Source organism: Cinclus cinclus, chromosome 2 (genome assembly GCF_963662255.1).
Source record: "Cinclus cinclus chromosome 2, bCinCin1.1, whole genome shotgun sequence".
NCBI classification, from domain to species: domain Eukaryota; kingdom Metazoa; phylum Chordata; class Aves; order Passeriformes; family Cinclidae; genus Cinclus; species Cinclus cinclus.
This window is the reverse complement of record NC_085047.1, coordinates 113,684,030-113,698,722: the sequence shown is the minus strand read 5'-3', so window position 1 is coordinate 113,698,722 and position 14,693 is coordinate 113,684,030. Positions and strand designations below refer to the sequence as shown.

The following is a 14,693-nucleotide window of genomic DNA, read 5'->3' as shown; positions in this document are numbered from 1 at the left end:
TGAGCTCTACACACAGGGCATACACTCCATCCTTTAAAAAGTTCCAGAAGTGTCCATGCCCCTCTTTTGGCACAGGAGACGTTTTAGAGCCCCAGGAACACCCCTGGAACAGCTCTCCTGGGTGGCACATTTCTTGTCCCCTGGGCCAGCTGTTTTATTTGTGGCCTTTGGAGACAAACAGAGCCAAACCTTGGCAGACACAAAACAGAGCCAGACCTCGTGGCCTCTGCTGTCCCTTGATTGTTTACACTTGGCTTGTACAAGCAATATTTCACTGGGTTAGGCCCCAAAATATGAAAAAGCTGATTGCAAGACAACCACAGACAGAAAAGACCTTTTCCTCTCCTTGGGCTACCAAAATCAGTGAATTAACCCTTTGCAAACTGCAGATCCAGCTGGGTTTCCTTCAGGAACGTGGTGGAATTACAGTAAGGAGCAATCACTCTTCCTAAAACCAAAATATTGATTATGCTAAGAGCAAGAACACAGAAAGCAGACAAAGCAATTTTAGGACAGCAGTGTTTGTGCCCATCTGCCCTTATCATTGTGTAACGCTGGCACAGGTCAGCCTGACTCCTTGAGAAGCTCTGCAGAGAGGCACTTCGATCTGAGCAGTCCCCTAATAGCTTCCTCCTCGGGAAGGAGAGGATCTCTTTTTAGCCACACACAGCTCCTCTGCTCAGGTCAGCTCCAGCGCTTCCTCTGCGTCTTCAGATGCCTTCTCTGTTCCTGCTTGTTTTCTCAATTTCTCTGATTTAACATCTCCACAGAGCAGCTGTCCCCTCTGACTGACTTCACACACCTTGTCCACACCATAGAGCAGCTGCATTTTTATGATGCTCTGTATTTTGTAAATACTGGTGGAAGGTTGTGTTGTAGAGACAAATGTTAATTCACTGACAAGTGGCTCAAGGTTTAAAGCACTAGGGTGCCATCAAATTAAATTAACGCAGAGTTGGATTAAAGTCAAGATTTACCTGAAAATTTATATGTGGGCAGTTGACTTTAAGAAAAAAAAAAAGGCCTATTCACAGAGACTGATACACTTCAAATTACTTTTATTATTTTTTTTACTCAAAGAACATATATTTGGAATCACAAAAACAGAGGAAAACAAGATTCACCAAGTACTGTAGAATACAAACTGTACAGACTCTTAAACTTGAGTCTATTTCTGGCATTTCATTTATTTTTTTGTATGTGAAACGTAAAAAAAAACCCAAATGTGTGTGTTGACCGTGGCATTCATTGCATACTGATGACTTCTCTGAGGAACATCTTGGATGTAGTTACATTTGGCTCTCTGGGAGAATTTTTTTTTCCTATCTCCTTTCCCAAGCAGCTGTTCACATTGCATTTTAAGGGCCAACTCATGCCAGTGCTCAGAAATGCACTGGAACTTCTCACCTGTACGTGGCACAACCTAATCCTTCTCAGACACCTAAATAAATGAAGAAGCAGGGGAGGCAAGGCAGAAACCCTGCCACAGGCTGCACACCAGCCCTGCTGGGATGATGCCACAGGAGGACAGGAAGGTTTCACACACAGCAGCTGTCTGATGTGCATTTACTGCGAGACCGAGCCACGGCTCTGGAAACCGGGACGAGAAGAACTTTTACCAAACAGCATGAAAAAAAAAAAAAAAAAAAAAAAAAAGGACAAGTTTTCTCTTAAACACTTAAAAGCTGTGCTATATCTTCTATGCTCTGAAAACTATGCACTCCTTTGGCTGGAATTGCTTTAGCCAGGAGTGTGGTAACGTATCTTAGCAACAGCGGCAAGGGGGAAGACTTACTGCACTGTAAAAGAATTAAAACAAAATGCACATAGCTGCTGACTGTTCTAAATACATCCCTACCACTCTGAGGGGGTGTTCAATTATACTCCTGATTACTTTTCACACTCCCTTTTCCAAAGGGGCGGGGGCATTTCTCCAGTTTTCAGCTCACCCATGAAGAGCCTCAAGCATTTTAATTCCCCTTCAGCTTCAGCTGCAACTAGACAGGCCCTACAATGCAACCTGTCACTATCCCAGCCACATTAGGAAAAGCCATTACTGCAGCACCCCGGAGATAACCTCTTTGTGTGAGCCTGGCTGCCACTCCCTCAGGTGTTCAGCTGCCAGCAGCATTTTCCCTGTGTCTGGAACAGGTGAGACTAGACAGACCAGGGCTGCAGTATTTCACCTTCCCACTTGCCAGGCAAATAGAAAGCTTTGTGCAGCAGGGGAACTTTGCACAATTTCACCTCTTGCCAAGGTGTGCGTTTTCCCACAAGCACAACAGCCTCCTGAGAGGAAGCTCCCTTTACAATCTCACCTCCAGTCCCCAGCCAGGCCGTGGTCCTTGCAGGCTTCCCCTGCAGCCCTTTCCTTCTTGCAGAGAGCTCCACCAGCCAGAACAGGGCCTGCATCCCCCTCCTGCCACGGATGCAGGAGGAAAAGCATCCAGCTGCACCAGAAGCACTGAATTGATCCAAGGGAGGCCGTACAACGTGAGCACGGGGGCTCCAGATTTCAGGTGACAGAGCCAGAGTAACAAAAATGTCAGTGGAAAAATGTGAAAACTTCTTCTGCAAAGAAGGTGGGCTCCCACTTTCTTTTTAAGAATCATCCTCCTCAAGCAGCTCTGACAAATGGCTACAGTTTAACAGCCCAGCCCAAGTATCCTTCCCCCAAACAGGCTGCTCAGCCTTCCCAGGAATGAACGCTGTCTACCTCTTAGTGAAGCTTCATTTAATACCTGTGAAACACCTGGAAATCTTGCGGACGATTACTCCAGCTCAAGGAAGGGAAGGGAAGGGGGGAGCTCTTTCAGTTTGCTCTGGCAGGGGACGGATCTCAGTCCACGCAGTTTGGCACAGACTTACACACGGGGAGAGACCAGGTGGTTGCCTAGGACAGCAAATTTATCAGGGGACACCGAGAGTACACATTACTTCAGCTGTGTATTTTTCAACTTTATCTACGACCGAGGATCGGGTGAAGAGCCAGAAACAACCACAGAGTGACTCTGCTTAGACTTGCCAGTGTTACATTTCAAGGTTTTTTGACTACCCGCTCCATCCAACGATCCATCGGGCACTGTCATTACTCCAGAGATGTCGAGACTAATTCCACCCTAAGTGTTCCCATCTTTCAAAAGGCCTCTCTTGACTGCCGTTATTAATTCCGCGCATGATGAAGACATTTAAAGCCTCGCACGCTCTCTCAAGCAGACGCCTTGCGTGCCTCGCTCTTGCCGGTGCAGCAGATGAATTTCCACACGCACAAACACACACGCCCGCTCCTCACACCAGCCGCCACCGTGTGAACCGGCACACGGGGACACTCCCGCATCCCCGAGTGACCCCGCATCCCCGCCTCCACCTCCTCCTGCCCCACCACAGTCTCAGCGATGGGAGCGGCTCCCCACGGAGGCTGCTGGAGCCCCGGCCACCGCAGCGGGAAGGAGCGGAGCCGCGGGTCCCCGCTCCGCCGCTCTCCCTTTAAAGCTTTCGGAAACTTTTCTCCCCACCGTGCCGTCAGGCTCTGCTAGCGGAGCTGCGGGGCAGGGCTGAGCCGGGCCGAGCCGAGCTGGGAAGTTTCTGCCGTGGGCGCTGGGTCGCAGCAACTTTCCCCGCACGAACCCCGGGAGCTCCGAGCGCTCCGGCTCGCCGGGGGCCGTGCGGGAGAAACGCGAGGAGGAGCTCGCTTCGGGGGAGGGGGAGATGGAGCTGGGGCGTGGGTAAGCCGCTCCCTTCTTCTTCCTCCTCCTCCTCCTCCTCCACCACCACCACCCCTCGGCTGCTCCAGTCTGGCAGCCAGGCGGCCGCTGCCTCCGGCCGGAGCCGCCGCACTCGGGAAGCGACTCCCGGCCCCGGCGCTGCCGCCGGGATGGGGACGGCGCTGGCGGCTCCCGGCTTGTTACTGCTGCTGCTGCTCCTGGCCGGCACCGCGGGGCTCTGCCGGGCGCTCTTCTCCCTCCCGCTCCGCGTGTCCCACCCCGCCGCCCCCGCCGGGTCTCCGCCCGCCCCGGTGGTGCTGCGGCCGGCGAGCGGCAGCCGGCAGCAGGATGCCCCCGGAGCTGCGGACGGCTTGGCCTTGGCCTCGGATCCCGGCGGCACCCTCAACTTTTTAGCCATGGTGGAGAACCTTCAGGGCGACTCCGGCCGCGGCTACTACCTGGAGATGCTGATCGGGACCCCGCCGCAGGCGGTAGGAGCTGGGGGCTGGGGGCGAGATGGGGAGGAGGGGGCCAAACTTCTCCGGGGTGGGAGCGGCTCTGCCGCCCCCCGGCTCCAACGCAACTTTGTCCCGGTGCTGGCGACTCCTCCCTTCCCCTTTCTCCCCCTCCCTCCCCGGGAGACGCTGCCGGTGCCCGGCGAGGGGAGCGGCGACTTTCCGCGGGCCGGCAGGGAGGGCAGAAAGGAGAGAAGCATCCCCCGGCTGCCCTGTCCTGCCCCTGCTCGTGGAAATCTGCGAATCTGCTCCCCAGGCTTGCTTTTAGTCTGTGTCACGGCGTTTGGATCCGAAACGAGTTGCTCTGCCGGTCGAATTGACCGTGTTTTATAGACAGAGGGTGCTTTTCTAATTATTCTTTGCTTTTTTTAAGCTGCTCTGCATCGTGATTGGGTGCTTTGCTAGATCTTCCCGGTGTGCTCCCGGGAGACTCACTCGGCATCTTCCTGCTAAACTAAGTGATGGCTGGGCACAACCAGCCCCTTCTGTCGGGAATCCATGTGTTGCTCATTAACGGGGCAAAGAACGTGCGTGTTCTGAATACTGTTTTCAGAGAGACCGTGCTGCCTTGAATCTTCCCCCTCTGCCTCCATCAGTGCGGCTGAAGTTTGTTTCGGTTTTCTTTTTTTTTTTTTTTTCCTTTTTTTTTGCCGTGTAGTTGCTCTTTCATCTGTGTCATGAGATCCCAGGGGGAGCGGTGCTGGGCTGCTGGTGGGGATGACTAGTCAGCTGAGTGGGGATTAATTTCCTGAGAGCCCTCGGGGCTTTCCTTCAGAACTTTGTGTTTGCTCCAGGAGTTTAGGTCCTTAGGTTCCCAGTGTAGACAGAAAAAAATAAAATCTTTATTCTTCTGCTTAACTCCCATATGTAATAAAAAGCCAATGAATGCCAAAATGCGCAGCCAATGGGGAGTGTTCACCCGTCATTGCATTTTTGAATGTCTGTGAGCTCTTTCTTTTTTTGCCCCTCGAATGTAAAAGGATTGGCCACATTGTCTCTCTAATCAAAAGGTATCACACTGGGATCAATACATGCATTGAGAAAGGCTGGCATTATTTTATGATCAATAAATAGAGATTAAAAAAAAAATCTTAACTAGGTCTGACATATCAGGTTGTGGCCCAGTAGCCACAGAGGCCATGAAATAATTTTTCCTTTGAGTTGAGTGATGCATATTTGACTAGTTCTGTTAGGGTGGTGTGTGCTTCATAACTCCAGGGAACATCCAAACATTCAATACTGGCTTCTTCCCGAATCGAGGCACCAGATTTGTTTGGACTAATCACCCAATTCAGCATGTCTTAGATGAAAAAAAATTATTTCAGGTAGGAAAAGTGACTGTCAAGCATATTATCTCCTTACATGTCTAGGGGGATTCTGATATTAGAAGAAATGGAGAAGGAAAAATGTGATAGGTCTTTAATAATATGACTGGAGGTCTAAGAGGGAGAAATGTGCTGCCCTCAGTACACCCAGAAGCTTCACTTATGCTTAACAGCTCATAACACTTGTATTACAAGTGATGGAAGGTTTCAGCTAGGCTTGCCTCTGATTTTTTATTTTTTTCACATTAAAAAAAACCCCATGCTTTGAATCTGATTGCAAAGCTTTTACTATTTTGAACTAGTTCTGACTTCGTGCAAAGTTGATTATTTTAAAGACTACCACTGGTTTAGCACATGTGAGGTTTTATTCACAAGTAGACCCACTGAGGTTGTAAGGAAGGTTATAAATGCTTCTGTTTCCCAAATCAGATCTTGGCGTGTAATGACTCAGTGGAGTGCACTTAGAATTTATTCTGTAGTTTTGATGAGGATGAATTTGTGAATTTATCTCGTTCCCTGCCTGAAACCAGAAGACTTAAAGACCACAAATGTGCTTGCTGTTTTTCTGCTTTGCATCAAGTATATAGTAGTACAAAGCTACAAAGCCGCTACTGTTGGTACTTGAATGCTTCACATGCTGCTACGAAGAGCAAGTGTCTGGGTAGTGCCAAGCGTTGGATTGTGTTAAACTCCTTGGGCAAGTCGTTGCTGGAGCTGGGAGTGGGCTGTGATGATGGTGTCGGAAAGGAAAATCTTTTCCTGATTTAAACGCTCCTCCCAACCCAACTTTGCTTCAGGTCAGAAGCTGCGCTGCCAGGTGGTGCTTGGACACCTCCCTTTGCTCTTGCACCCCTCCAGCCTGGGACTTCCCAGCTCCCTGCCTCAGCCAGGCCTGTCCCAGGGCTGCCAGCCCAGGGAGCAGGAGCGCTGCCCTGACATTTTGCCAAGGAGGAAGGAGGATGCTGGCAGCGAAGAGCGGCGGAGCAGGGCGGCTGCGCTCCCGCGCTCTGGGAGCAGAAGGGTGGGTGGCCCAGCTGCTGCTCTGCACGGGAGCAGAGAGGGGATGGGGAAATGCTCTCTGGGTAGTGGTGGACCACAACCAAGTAGCAGGCTGTGAGAAGAGGAACCGGGTTTGATGTCGTGGTTACAGCAGTGTTGGTGCCCAGTGACTTCGGGAGCGTGTGCGTCAAGTGTTGGAAGCTGCTGAGCCAGAATGGGGAATGAACATTTGTGAAAGGCTGCAGCACTACAGGGCTTGCTTTACTGCTCAGCTGCATTTTTAGAAATTTTCCTTTTTTAATTTCTGTTCTTGGAAGGAAGCTACTATGACAGAATTTCGTTTTTCAGGTCATTTAAGGCATACTTTTTGGCTTTCGTTCTGATTTGTCATATAGCAGATAAACACAGCGCAGAACTGCAATTCACAATGGCAGTTCTGAAACACTTGTTCTGATGGTACAAAAATAGAGCAGCTGTGTGAAGTCAAAATTTATTTTACTTCCAAGACAGGAAACTTCAGTGCAGTCAATCCAGTTTTGCAAAGTGTTTGCAGCCAAAGTGTTTCTGATCATTTCCAGTTTTATGATACAGTATCCTTCCTAATCCTATCAGATCTCAAGACCAGCTCCCAGGTCGGTGTCAAATTTACTCCCACTAATTCTTATTCATTCACATGTAGACCTACTTAAGAATTCTGTGAAAGGTGAAGAGGGTCTATTGTATTGAAGGGTGTGATGTATTTGTCCCTTTTTTCATGGATGTATTATTATGTGTCCCACTCCTGACGGATTATGTGCTTTATACCTGTCTGTATAGGTGCACTTCTTCCAATTCCAGATTTAAATAAGAGGTGGCAATAGCCCAATATGAATTGTGTGCAGTGCTCTTAACTATTTCTTTAAATAATCCCATGGAATTCCTTTGTTCTATTTTTTATTATTTTGCCTACCCTGAGATTATAAGCACTGTGGGAAACTGAATCAAATATAATTTAAAGTTTTTTGCTATATTCACTGCAGTTCTCTTCATATTAATTTTGTTTCTTCTACAAACTTCTGACCAAAAGAATAGTCAAACTCTTAAAAAAAACCCTCACGTTTTTTTCACAGCTTTCTTGAAGTCCATCTGGACTGCATTGAATGTTCGCAGGGACAGAACCATTGCCTCATCTTGCCTCTTGCACGAGGTGGTGCTAGTCCTGCTGGTCCCACTGCATTTCCAAGCTGTGTTTTTATTGAGAACAGGCAAATGTTATTCCTGCAACTTCTCTGTGAAGGAGAGGCTGGGCGTGTGGCCCCCAAGAGCTCTGGTCTGATTGATGGCAGAAGGATCCAACTTGTGCTCTGAATGTCACAGCTCCTTTCTTTCAGTGTCAGTTTTTCATTCTGTTCATGAAGAGGCTTTTATATCTGCTGTTTTTCCTAATGGCAGTTTGTTCTGTGCACGGGGTGAGCAAAAACCCCTTCTATAAACGTGCTCCCAAGTTCTAAGGTCAGTGTGGATGTTGGGTCACACGGCCTCTGGTGCAAAACACAAACTTCAGTTCCCACATAATTGGTGGGAGGTTATCTCCCCTTCCATTTCTTCCAGCTATTAAATAAAGGAATGATAAAGAAGGATATATATTAAATACCTCTACTGTGTCATGGACTCAGAATTTATGGCTTCGTGTTTTGAAGGTGATGTACACACATATTAACAAGTTCTGAACTTGCAGCCATTATTCCTTAATTGGTGCTAGCTCTCATTCCCTGAGTGTTGCAAGGAATGAAGATGTGAGGAAAGATTCAACTGCTCTTGTAATCTGATTTCTGGTGCTGTGTTATTCCCCAGTAAGCTCAGCTCCGCTTTCTTAATTTTGCTGAAAAGGGGCTCACTGTCTTTCTAGATACAAGGAGTTTTAAAATGTGATCTTTCTTTGTTCAAATATCAGAAGGCAGGTTCCCTCTCAAATCTCTCTGTCTTTTTTTTTTTTTTTTAGTAATTACTAAGGTCTTTTGTATTTATTTTTGAGTTGTATATGAAAGCTGAAGAAACAAAAGGCTGTGAAACAAAGACAAGTTCTGTGGTGCATTGGAGTGTTTTGAGGTGGCAGCGTCAAAATCCCTCCAGATCTATCTAGTGGAAATAGTAATGAAATGCAAAATATTCCTTTTTAAATGGTGACTTGAGTCAATTTTGGTTGTTGTTGTTGTTGAACACCTGCATAATAAAAAGGACCTGGCAATTGTAGTTCAGGACTAACACAGTGACAGCTGTGGCCTGGGGGCTGTGATGTGGTTTTTGACCCAAGACAAGCAAGCAAACATACCAGGTCTGGGTTGACTGAAAAGCCCCTCCCTTTACAAATCAGCACCTTCTGCCCCCCAGAATCAGCCCTGCCAAAAGGGACCATGTGGAGGCAGTAGAGCCTGTACTACAGAAATAACCCAAAATACGAGTGCTCAGCTCACCGTGGTCATTGCTCAGAATGTGCTCCTCTCCCAGAATTAGGGATTAGAGCCCCACTAACTGTTCCTTTAAAGGTGCTTTCTCCTCTTCAGAGAAGTGATTATTATTACCCAGGCTTTATTACCCAGGGTCTCTGCTTGTGGCATTCAGATCCTGGTGGCTCAGGGCAGAAGAGCTGTTGTGAGGAGCAGGGGTGGTGGAAATAGGTGTCAGGCCCACATTTTTTACCACTTTGTATTTCTTCCCTTATCAAGGAAAAAGCATCAGTTAAATCTGGAAAGAGGAAAGCAGAAGGCGAGCTAATAACTGTTTTGCCTGAATAAAGTGTAAATTAGGTGGGATTTGGAGTAGAAATGAGATGAAAATGAAACAGTGGACGAAAGAAAGCCTGTGTGGAATTTCCATGTGTTTGGTTCATTTGGATTATTAAGGAAGAAATCTTTCTCTTCTTGTTTGGCTTTTTGTTTCGGCTTTCTTTTTTCCCTTCCCCCTGCCCCCCTCTCTAACTAGAGGATTGTGAGCTCTAGGAATTGCATTTGGCAAGACAGATTTAAAAGCTACTACACCTTGCAGGGGTCTTCATTTTCTCGAAGAGCACTTAACGACTTCGAGTGTGCGAGGACACCTTGGCTATTACCTTGCTCCACATATTATTATCTTTGAAATTTCCTCACTCAGTGTAAGTGAAAGAGTCCAACCTGAAGTGTTGTCTGGTCATTGTCATGCACAGCTCTGTTGGAAAAAGGAAGCTGGTACAATGGCTCTCACATGTGCCTCTCCAGTATGGATTGGACAGACTTCTATCCCCCTTTTCCCACTGGCTGTAAATTACAGATTTAATTGTACAAACAACTTGTGTAAATAAGTGAAGGAACTTGTTGCTTCTATTTCAGCATAGATTAGGGCTTGAGATCAAATCTTCAAAGTAAAGGAGGCAGCTTTTAGCTGCCTTAAAAAAGGAAGTGTTTTTTCCTGCTATTGACAGGCCTGCCCTACATCTTGCTGCTTTCCAGCTTGGGTTTGCTCTGTAGATCCAAGCTGACGAAGCAAACACAGAACGTGTTCTAAGGTCACTTTTACACCTGAATATTTATCCATCAGCTCAGTGCCCTTCAAAGCACTTCAAGTAGCCCAGGACTATAAGAGAGATCTTATTTTCCTTTCTGCACGTGCCTCCATCACAGCACGCCGCGCGACTGGATCGTGGTGTTAAGGAGCTGGGCTGGCAGGACCCGGCAGAATATAATAATGAGACAAAATAAACGTTCTAAAGCAATGGCTGTTCTTCCCTCTCACCCCTTCTTCTTCTTAAGTTTAAATAATACTTTTTTTAAATTGAATAACGGATACCACACTGCGAGTCACAAGTGTTTAGTCATTAGGTCAAAAGTAAAAACAATGTGTTAGTTTTTAATGAAACAATTAAGCCTTAAAAAAACCTTGTAACAAACAAGACAAAACTCAAATTTTTCATATTTAGCTTGTTATCTAAAAATACAAACACCCAAAACTAATAGGCAGCAGCCCAGGATCACCTGAGAGCCTCACCAAGGTGCTCTGAGAACTTCTCCCCCCTTGGGGTGAAAACTTGCCCACGGCAGCTGCTGCTGTCCAGCAGCCTCGCTCCAGGTGTGGCTGTCCGATGGAATTTTGGCCATGCATGTCCAAGAGCAGCCACGTCAGAGCAAAGTCAGCCCTGGAGCCATCAGAAAGCCCTGGGCCTGAGTCAATGTTTGCTCCCTCTTTTGCCAAAGGCTGATAAAATAGCACCTCTTTCTCTTTGTTCTCACTCCTCCTTCAGAGTTCTTCCCTCATTCTTCATTTTGCCTGTCTTTCCTACTGCTCTCGCTGCCTTTTTTATGTCGAAGAGAATTTTACAGAGAGGGCAGCTGGGGATGAATGTTCTAGATTTTTTTTTTTTTAAAGAGTCTTTCTTAAACAGATGAAACCTGTAGGGTATTACGGGGAGGGAATTTGAGGAAAACAAGCTAGATGGGGGAAAAGATCTTATTCAAGTGAAAATTACAATTCACTGAATACAATTAATGTGTCATAATTAGGCCCTTTTGAAGGGAATCTGTTAAGACACTAATTGCACTCTGCAATCCCTTTTTCCCCTCACCACTGCTTACTAATAATTTGGTATCATGAAAAAAACAAATAACGTGTAGATTTTGTCCTCTTTGCTCAGCTTGAGAGAACTAAAATGAGTTGATTTTATTTAGCTTTGTGGCTTATTTTTGTACCTATTTACTAGCAAAACTGCTGTTAAGCTAGACTGCATGTGTTCAGGGAAAATGCTGGTCTTACATTCTAGTCAGGTCTTATTTTAAAAGAGAAAAGATATTAATGCTGCAGTAACACTTGGTAAGCTTCTCCTCCCTAAATACAGAGAAGAATCCATCCCTTAGGGATCCAAAACTCCAAAACTGGCATTTTTGCTTTAAAGAAAAAGACATAAGAACTGAAGAACTGAGAGTCACCTTTCCACTTGAGGGAGGGATTAAAGGCCAGCTCCTGTCATTTGACAGGGGAAAAATAATTGGATGCTTTTGGCAGCCATCTTTCAGATAATTCCTTGATATTTGTGAATGGATCTGCTTGTGAGAGTGGCTCTTAGAAGAACACCTTGGAGCCCACCTAGTACTCAGGCTCAGGTCAAGGCCAGATGTGAGAATTTTTTCACCACCCAGGCTCTTTCTGCTTCTTATTTTGCTTCCATAAGAAGCTTCATGGCAGAGAAGATCAGGATCTGGGGTCTCTACAGGAACAAAAGGCTTACCTGCTTTGCCATCATATGAAAGCTTGGGTCCTGCATGTGCCAACTTGAAAATTTTATTGTGCTATTCAGGAAGGAAAGAATTTGAAGAATGCCATTGGCAGCAATATTTTTGGCACAGAAAATAAAATACTGGGGGGGGTTGTTTTGACTGCAGGATTTGGATCTCTTTTCAAAATTGTGACTTTGTGAAATCTTGAGGGAGGTTTTTTCCCTCACACTTTTTTTCTATGTAAATGGAAACTTTACTTCCAAAACTCCATTATGATACCTGTTGATACAGAAACATTGAGTGTCAGTCTCTGCAGTATAAGAAATTAACAGTTGTGGCATCTTTTCACAGCCAGGTTGGATGGGGCTTTTAGCAACCTGGTGTAGTGGAAAGTTCCCTGCCCATGGCAGGGCGCTGGAACAAGATGATTTTCAAGGTCCCTCCCAACTCAAATCATTCCATGATTCTGTGATTCAAGCCAGAGCACACTACACGAGCTTGAGCTCTTCAGGGCAGTATTACTGTTCTGCTTAAGTATGGTTTGGAAAGGCTGTGCTTTTGTTCACTGTGCTGCCTGGTGGATGTCTGCTACAGGAAAGAGTGAAGTGTGAGGCATGTCAAAAACTGATTCATCAATCCCACCTTTTTCTGTGACTAAAGAGATTTTTATTTCATTCATTCATTCTTCTTCCCCGCGACTCTCAGGTTGCAAATAAGACAGGGGATTTCAAAGGTGGTCACACTTCCCAAAAGTCTGGGAGCTGCTGGAGCAGTGTAACATCTGATGGAGTCACAGTGCTTCAGCTTAACTGTCAGAGAATAATCTCATTACTTCTCAGAAGCAAAGTCCTTGAGGGAGTAACACAAACATTTCACATGATCCAAAGTGCCAGATTTTTGCATTTGAACCACTGGGATAAACAATGTGGGAGTTGGGGATAGTTCACAAAATTTCTCAGGAGCTGTGGTTATGAGCACTGGTGTGTGCTACATGTTCCAGCTAAAATTAACTTTCATCTGCACTCTGCTGAGCCTTCAGCTTTACCTTGAATGACCTTTGGTCACTGGCAAGTGACCAGATGCCAGAGGTACTACTTTCAGCTTTTTGTCCAGGTTTGGGAGCTTTTCTCCATGGCAGGTGTGCACAACAGCATTTGCTGTTGCCAGTGGGCAAAATTCCACAATTCCAGAGCCCAGAGCACCAACAGTTCCAGTGGTACGAATGGAATAGTTTGGGTTGAAAAGGATCTTCAAGATCGTCCAGTTCCAGCTCCCATCACACATCCATCATTGCACAGTGGGATGTAATCCCTGGCCAAAGCAGAAGGAAGCTTATTCCTACACAGGAATTGGTGTTGTGTGGAGGAATGGATTGTTGGGAGCTGCCTGACGTGTGCTGTTATGGTGTGTCCTGGCAGACTTTATCAACCCCATAACAGAGCATAACGAAGTCCTTTAACTTCCTGCCCTACAAACTCAATCTGGCATCTGGAAATGAAGCTGTGTTCCTGCATGCCTCTGTGGTTCTCCTGTGTAATCAAGATTTTTATAGTGGAACTTGGTTAACAATTGTAATGATGTACGAGCCACGGGCGAAGCTGGTTCATTTCCCAGAGCTGCTGCGTCTCCAGTATTAGCCAGGGGAAAGAGTAAAGTATGAATGTTTTGAGAAGGAGAGAGAGAAATAAACGACTCCAATAGCAGGGGAGGTACAGTGCTGCTTTCAAAAAAGAGAATTTTTTTACAAAGCATATCTTATTTCACTTGAGAATCAAAACTGCCTTTTAAATTGTCCTGCCATATTTTTAAGTAAAAACATTAGAACAAATATGAATAAAAAGCATTATTCCTATTTTTAATTAATCAAACACATCATTATTACATTGGTCAACAGGTTTTTTTTTCCCCTTTTTTTCTCCCCCCAGCCCCCCAGTCAAATAGTCCTTCCTGCTAATATGGAGCATAAAGCTGTTTTCTGTTTGTGCCTTTGAACTCCCTTGTATAATTCCAAGGAACACCCATGATGACAATCAAACTCTGCTTGGCAATATCCTAAATAGGTCAGGTGCAATGGGGAGCAAAAGCCTTACGTCTGTTGTATTCCCTTTATTAATTGCCAGGGAAATATAACCACTGGAGTTGCATCACCATGTTTGTGCTCTGAGCCCCGGGACTGCCTGTGCACATTCCTGTGGCCACCAAAGATGGCACAGAGCAGTGGGAAGCTGCCTGGCCCTACACCTTTTCCCCAGAGGTGTGGCACAACTTTTCTAACAGGAAGCACGATCAGAATAACCAAATTCCAGTCTTTGTGCCTGACACTGATGATCTTGTGGGTTTTATCCTGATCTTTCCCTCCTTCCCTTCCCTCTCCTGCACTGGCAGATCCAGTCATGTCCCTTTCCCATCCTACCAGCCCAGCAGGTATGTGAAAGTGTAGGATGGGGCTGTCTCTGGGCAGAAAGGGAGGAAAGAGGTGGGAGCTGCTATGACAGGTGAGGAAGAGGTGGTTCAAGGTAGTTAAGGGAGTGGGATTGGTCTTTTCAGCTCCTCAGGCTGACACAACCCAGATCTCATGTTAAATAAAATCTGGCAGTGCTGCAAATCAGGCCTGAAGAACAAGTCACGGCATTTTGACAGCAGAGGTCATGCCTTGAATTGCAGGGAGTTCATAGATGGCTTTCCAAGGTGTGTGCTTGTTTATTTACCTCTCCATACCCAACTGTCCCAGCTAATCCAGGGATCTCACTGGGTGAACATGGGAATGTCTGTCCTGGCCTCCAGGAGGGACAGGCTGCTTCCAGAGCCCTGAGCTTCTCTTAAGCAGCAATCTGGATATACCCATGGCATCATATCCATTGACTTCCATGTGCTGGGAAGAAGGTTGGTTGCTTCACTTCTTGTGGTGTGTGAACAGAGAAAACCCAG

At 46.3% G+C, this 14,693-nt stretch overlaps 1 protein-coding gene across 1 annotated transcript in view; it reads left to right on the top strand.

Annotated features, from left to right (window-relative positions):
* The first annotated feature begins 3,874 nt into the window (after positions 1 to 3,874).
* BACE2 (beta-secretase 2) overlaps positions 3,875 to 14,693 on the top strand; it is a 46,445-nt gene continuing 35,626 nt past the window's right edge. The window contains exon 1 of the mRNA XM_062515216.1: positions 3,875 to 4,195. Within this exon, the coding sequence (XP_062371200.1) occupies positions 3,875 to 4,195 (321 nt within the window). The remainder of the gene's footprint in view (positions 4,196 to 14,693) is intronic.